We start from the raw sequence: 6188 nt of genomic DNA on the forward strand, positions 1-6188 counted from the left end.
CGCAGTTTCTTCCGTCGAAAGAAACAGCATACGAGATCATCAAGTAGAGACAGCAAAGAACTATCGCACCTTACGGGTGTAAATATGGGATGGTATAGCGACAGTGGAACACTCAACGAAGAAAATTTCCCAGCTAGTTACCAACGAGTTGAAAGGCTTGATTGTAAGTATTAGAAGTCGATTGAGAATTAGACTTTCAAATTTGGTTTAAAATTATAATTAAAATTAAAATTGAATTTCTCTTTTTACAGATCCGGCTTTGAGACCCATTCTATTAATTGGTCCTCTTAGTGAATGCGTGTTGGGAAGGTTACTACAAGAATGCCCAGGGGAATTCATTAGGTGTCTTCCGGAACCGATGCACTATTCGCAAGCGACACTCGAGCAAGGACTACGGGATTCGAATTATGTCGATTATAGAAAGAAAGGAAGTTACTTTGAATGCACGACTGTACAAGCTGTAAAAGCAATATGTGAAAAAGTGTGATAATTTTATTTTTAATAATTTCAAACATGACTTTTGTTTAAAATTAGTACATTACAACAAAAATGTTTCTTTCTTTTCAGAGTGTCCACTGTATTCTCGACATTTCGATTGCCTCGATCGAACGACTTCACAGGCATCAGATTTATCCCATCGTTTTGCTGATTAAATTCAAGAGCACAAAACATATTAAGGAAGTTAAGGATTCGAGGTATCCTAGCGAAAAGGTCAGTGCGAAGGCTGCGAAAGAAATGTACGAACAAGCACTTAAGTCAGAGGCTGAGTACCGGCATGTCGTCTCCGGTAAGTATTATTTCAGTTATATTTTCAGATAGTGTTATGTTTGGTATTATACAGGGTTGGCCATATTCGACGAAAAGATTTGGCAACACTGTAACTGTTGACAGAGATGACAGGTCGAGTAATGACGTAGCGCGTTTGAAGCGTCAGTCTAAGGAGATTTTTGCTATGGAGCAGTACACTCCACGCGAACGCTCTCAGAGTGTTGAAATTTACATTCAACAAAACAAGTCAATTGTGAAAACTCAACGTGCACGGAGTGTCCAGAACAATGGCCCGTACGCGTGCGATATTTTCATCCGATCGCCTTGGTCGCTTTTTATTTGGATGCTTGGAATTAGTAAGTGTCTCACCTGATGAAAATCTTTCATACAAAAGATACAATGTAGTCGCAGAAGGCGCAGTTTTCACTTTATTTATTGTTCTTCATGCACATTGAGTTTTCACAATTGACTTGTTCTCTTGAATGTAAATTTCAACAATCTGAGAGTGTTCGCGTGGAGTGTACTGCTCCATGGCAAAAATCTCCTTAGACTGATGCTTCAAATGCGCTACGTCATTACTCGATCTGTCATCTCTATCAAAAGTTACAGTGTTGCCAAATCTTTTCGTCGAATATGGCCAACCCTGTATTTTACACATAGGTTTAAAAATTGAGTAAATAAATTGGATTAATGTAACTATAAACTTGGGATGGTGGGGTCTTTCCAAATATTGGTTAATACGTATGATATTTGTTAAGTGGGTCAATTTTCCGATAAAACCTAAGTCGAGGGATTTTATTTCTAAAGTGACTTACTACTTTGCGAAGTCCTTCGTTGAGGCGATGGTTGCTTCGTTCAGCTTCCTTTTCTCAGGGTACTAAAAAACTAGACATATTCTCGACTGACCTCACGGCTTAGTCCGTATTTATCAGCAATCATTTTCCCTCTATTTTTTCTGTTTCTCTTAAACACTATTTTTTAAATACAAAAAAGAAGTCAATTTGATTAAATATTATGCAAATTGTCGATTTATGTAAATTTAGTATGCGAGTTGAAAAATTCTAAATTGAGGAATTAAAAAAAGGGAACCTAATAACTCAACAAATAAAAAATTATATATTTTAAGACTCTTAAATGATCTAGTTTCAAATAAAAAAAATGCCTAGAGGGTTTAGTAGGGATTTTTAAAATTGCAAAATGATATACATAATGGCTTTAAAATGAAAAAATTTCAAACTTAAATGTCAGTTAATTTAAAATTCGGAAGGAAATAAAAATGGTAAATTAACAAAATGAAATAATAATTCACCTACTTCCGTATTCTACGAAGATCGTGAAAGTCTTTCATCTCAAATGGCACCAACACTTTTGTGAAAAAAGCAAACTATAACTTTAATTGTGCACCAAGCTAATTTTTAAAATCGAATGCTTTTTCTTTATGGAAAAGAATGCTAATCCATTAAAAAATTTCATTTTTGTACCTTAAAAAATCGAATACTCGTTGTAATATAAAAACTTCGAAGCAAAAGTATGGTTTAAAAAAAATGTTAGGAAATGATTGATTTTCATAAAAATGTATACTTTGTTTCCAATTCTGATTCACACGACATAAACACACAAACGCCTGAAAAAGAAAACAATATACGAGAATCAATAAAAATATCTTATTTCGAGCAAGACTATTTTTAATGAAGCTGGTGGAATGAAATCATATCTAAAAAAAGTGATGTAACAATGTATCTCGAAACTCTCGCAACAATTTTGTTTGAAAACCTAATTGGGTTTTTTATTACTTGAGGTGGTTTTAACTTATGCAAATTTGAAATTAAACCAATTTAATTTAAAAATAATCAATTTTATCAAGAGAAACATTATGCTAATTGAGAATCATTTTTTATTTTGAATACTCTGGCGCTGTTAAATTAAAACTTTCAAATTATTTAAGAATTTATTTTAAATACTACACATGTTTTATGATAGTATTTTTCATTGGGAAATTGCATTTAAAGAAAAATAATTTTAATAAAAAATCATAATGTTTAGAGGACTTAATTCTGGTTTAAATAAAATAAATAAAAATTTTTTTGTCTGCGTTGGTTTTTTCAGCTTGAAATGAGCATTTTGAATAGAAAATCATCAATATTCCCGATCTTCAACAATTTTAGGTTATGTTAAAATTTTACATGGAAAAATGGGTATTTTCAATCAAAAAGTGTTCGATTTTAAAGATTAAAGTTATTCCAACAAATTACTTTTTTGGTTATGTTAACTCTTTTCAACGTTTATTGGATTTTAAAGGTTTACAATTATTTAACACTTTTAGGTCATGTTAGCGATTTATACCAAAAAATGGTACTTTAAAATAAAATCATTACAATTCGAACAATATTCAGAATATTATGAACATTTTTGGATTATATTAGTTGTTTTCGATGGACATGATTTATATTTTTAATAAAAAATTATTAGATTTCAAAGAATATTTACAATTGTGCAACAAATTTAGGTTATGGTGCCCTGTTTCGCCTAAAATTTGTATTTTAAATAAAAAAATTATTACATTTAATTCCAGTGAGTTTTGTTGAAAGTAATAAAATTATGAGCTCGAGGAATTTTACATTGTGTGAGCGTTTTCGTGGGAACTTGACATTTTTTATTAAAAAATCGCTAGATTTCAAAGAAGCGACAAATTTGGGTTACGTTAGTGTTTTTCATCGAAAATTAGTACTTTCGGGGAAAATACATTATAATCATTCAATTTCAAAGAATATTTGAACAGTAGTAGGTTATGCCGTACATTTGTTACAGGAAATTTGTATTTTTGATTAAAAAACAAAACGGTTGAATTGTCGAAACAATATATTGAAAAAAATAAAAAATGCACAAGAAATGTTGAAACGACTTAGAGAAATAAATTAGGGTAACAAATTTTGTACGGTAAGAGAAAATAAAAAATTGGCCAGGGAAAAGACAGGGAATGTCGAAATTAGGATTTTGTAGAAATCCTGATAAAATATAAACTTGATAATTAGGTACGGAAGTTTTGGCAACATAAATCGAAACTAAAAAGAAATAACTTGTTGAAAAAATACGAATTTTACTCAGCTGTTTCGAAAAAAAATTGGAATTTTCATAATTTCCGTAGTTATTTTCTTCATAGATGTCAATTGGTTTCATTGTTTCGGGAGAACAGAACAGTCTTCCCAATGATTCATTTTTGATACACTGCACTGCAAAAGACCACCGTAAAAGCTGAAACAAAAATTGATAGCTAGGCCCTAAAGAATTAAAATTGTGAAAATGCTGTAAATTTTTACAATATAGATGAGTGTATTTAAAAATATATATTTATCTAGCTCAGCTGACAAAGGTATTTTGGACCTATAAGAGGTTTCTAATTATCAATAAACGCACTTTTGCGGTCAAACTATGCAAGATAGAAAAAAAAATGATAAGCCAAACATTGTGCACCCAAAAAATATCTACAAATTTGTCATCAATCACTTTTTTATAGGACACGTAGTTTTTGTTTTATTTACATTGTCATCATACAAGGTATTAGATATGTGTAAAATTAGCCCCCCCCCCCCAGTTTTGATCAAATGTTCACGTTTTGAGACACCCTGAATCCGAAAAAGAGGTCTTTACGAATGTGTCTGTCTCTCGGTCTGTTTGCATAGATTTATGCCTGTCTGTCTGTCAGCATGATAACTTTTGAAAAAACCATTCTATAAGATTGGCCTCTAGTAGTCTAGTACACTCTTTAAGTGTCCTAAACTAAAGGTCAAGTTTGTTAGTCAGCCATTTTGGATAAAAATTCAAAAAGTGAGCGTATTTTGAATATTTTTGAGACCATTTTTTTCCAAAATTATCAGAGTTATAGCATTTACAAAGTTCCAAAAAACACACGGGACAATGAAACTTCGTCTGTTTTAATACCAATGCAAGTTACGAATTAAAATAATATACAGGGTGCGCCATCTAGACAGGATCTATTTCAATGTTGAATAACTCCGCCATTTTTCAGCCGATTTTTACAAATCAGCCAGATTCTGAAACGTCAATCTATGTCATTTTAGACATGGATCGATTTACGCCAAAAAAGCAGGCTGAAATTATAGCGCTGTACATTGAAAACAATAGTTCAACTGTGAAAACTGTGATTTGGGTGATTTGGACTGGCTTCCTCGTTTGCCGGATTTGACGGCACCGGACTTTTTTCTGTGGGGCTACTTGAAGAGTAATGTGTATGCCAGCAAACCGAAGACTATTGAAGAACTAAAAGCTAATATAACAGCGGAAATTGCAGCTATTACACCCCAAATGTTATCAAATACCATGCAAAATGCTCAAAAAGGGCCGATTTTTGTGTGTTTAAAGGAGGCGGTCATTTGATCGATATTGTATTCTGAGTGAATTTTCGATAAATGGCATTGTATACCTTAAATAAATCTTGTTCATTTTCCAAAATCGGCTGAAAAATGGCGGACTTATTCAACATTGAAATAAGTCCTGTCTAGATGGCACACCCTGTACATTTATGGGAATTATATAAAATTTTTAGGGATAATCTCGAGTGCGAAGCACGAGATACGTGATGAGAATGTGTTCGTTAAAGCCGAAGGACATTTATCAAAAGAGAATTCACAATCACCAAATTACTGTTGCCGATGCTTTCACCTTTAGTTTTAAGCGCGAGATAAATATATTATCGACCGCGAAGCCAAAGATATTATAAGCCTAGATGCGGCACGTGTATAGTTCGAGGAACTAATTGTAGACGGCGCTCCCGGTGAAAATTGCCCGATCCCCCCATGCCTCTCAACCCGAAAATCGCACACACCAACTACTTTGCCCCTGAAATCTTCACCCGTCGAACAAGTCCATCAAATAGCCGATACTAAGTCGGTAAATACTAAATACTTAAAAATATAAAATACAAATCTTATATCGCGAATTTTGATTTATTATTTTCAATTAATAAATCAATTACATATTTGAATAAATTTTGCATCAAGGAAATATGTAGATGCATAAGATTTACTTTTAAATTGAATTAAAATGTAATTGTATCGTAATAAATATTTTTAGCTGACATCTTTTATGGAAAAAATTAGTCATTTTGCAATTAAAATTTACTGTCTATGAATAATATTATTTTGTTGTTTTGAAAAAAATCGATAAAAATTCTACTAAATGCAACTATACGTTTGAAGACATTAAAAGTTTTAATTGATAAACATTTTGATTTGAAATTTAAAATAATTAATTTTTTAAATAAATATGATCGTACAGCTTTCTCGCATATATAATTAGCAATTTGGAGTTTTTAGATGTAGAGTTAAATTTTATAGGAATACCGCCTCCCTCACGATTATTAATTTAAGTAAACAATAATTCGTAAATTTCTATGTTTGTGT

General features: G+C 31.8%; 1 protein-coding gene across 1 annotated transcript in view; it reads left to right on the forward strand.

Moving 5' to 3' along the window:
* The window catches only part of LOC117180031 (disks large homolog 5), a 33431-nt gene that overhangs the window by 20553 nt on the left and 6690 nt on the right, over nucleotides 1-6188 (forward strand). Inside the window, 3 exon segments of the mRNA XM_033372317.1 lie at nucleotides 1-163; nucleotides 252-481; nucleotides 568-787. Coding sequence (XP_033228208.1) covers nucleotides 1-163; nucleotides 252-481; nucleotides 568-787 — 613 coding nt within the window.

Source organism: Belonocnema kinseyi, chromosome 9 (assembly GCF_010883055.1).
Source record: "Belonocnema kinseyi isolate 2016_QV_RU_SX_M_011 chromosome 9, B_treatae_v1, whole genome shotgun sequence".
NCBI classification, from domain to species: Eukaryota; Metazoa; Arthropoda; class Insecta; order Hymenoptera; family Cynipidae; genus Belonocnema; species Belonocnema kinseyi.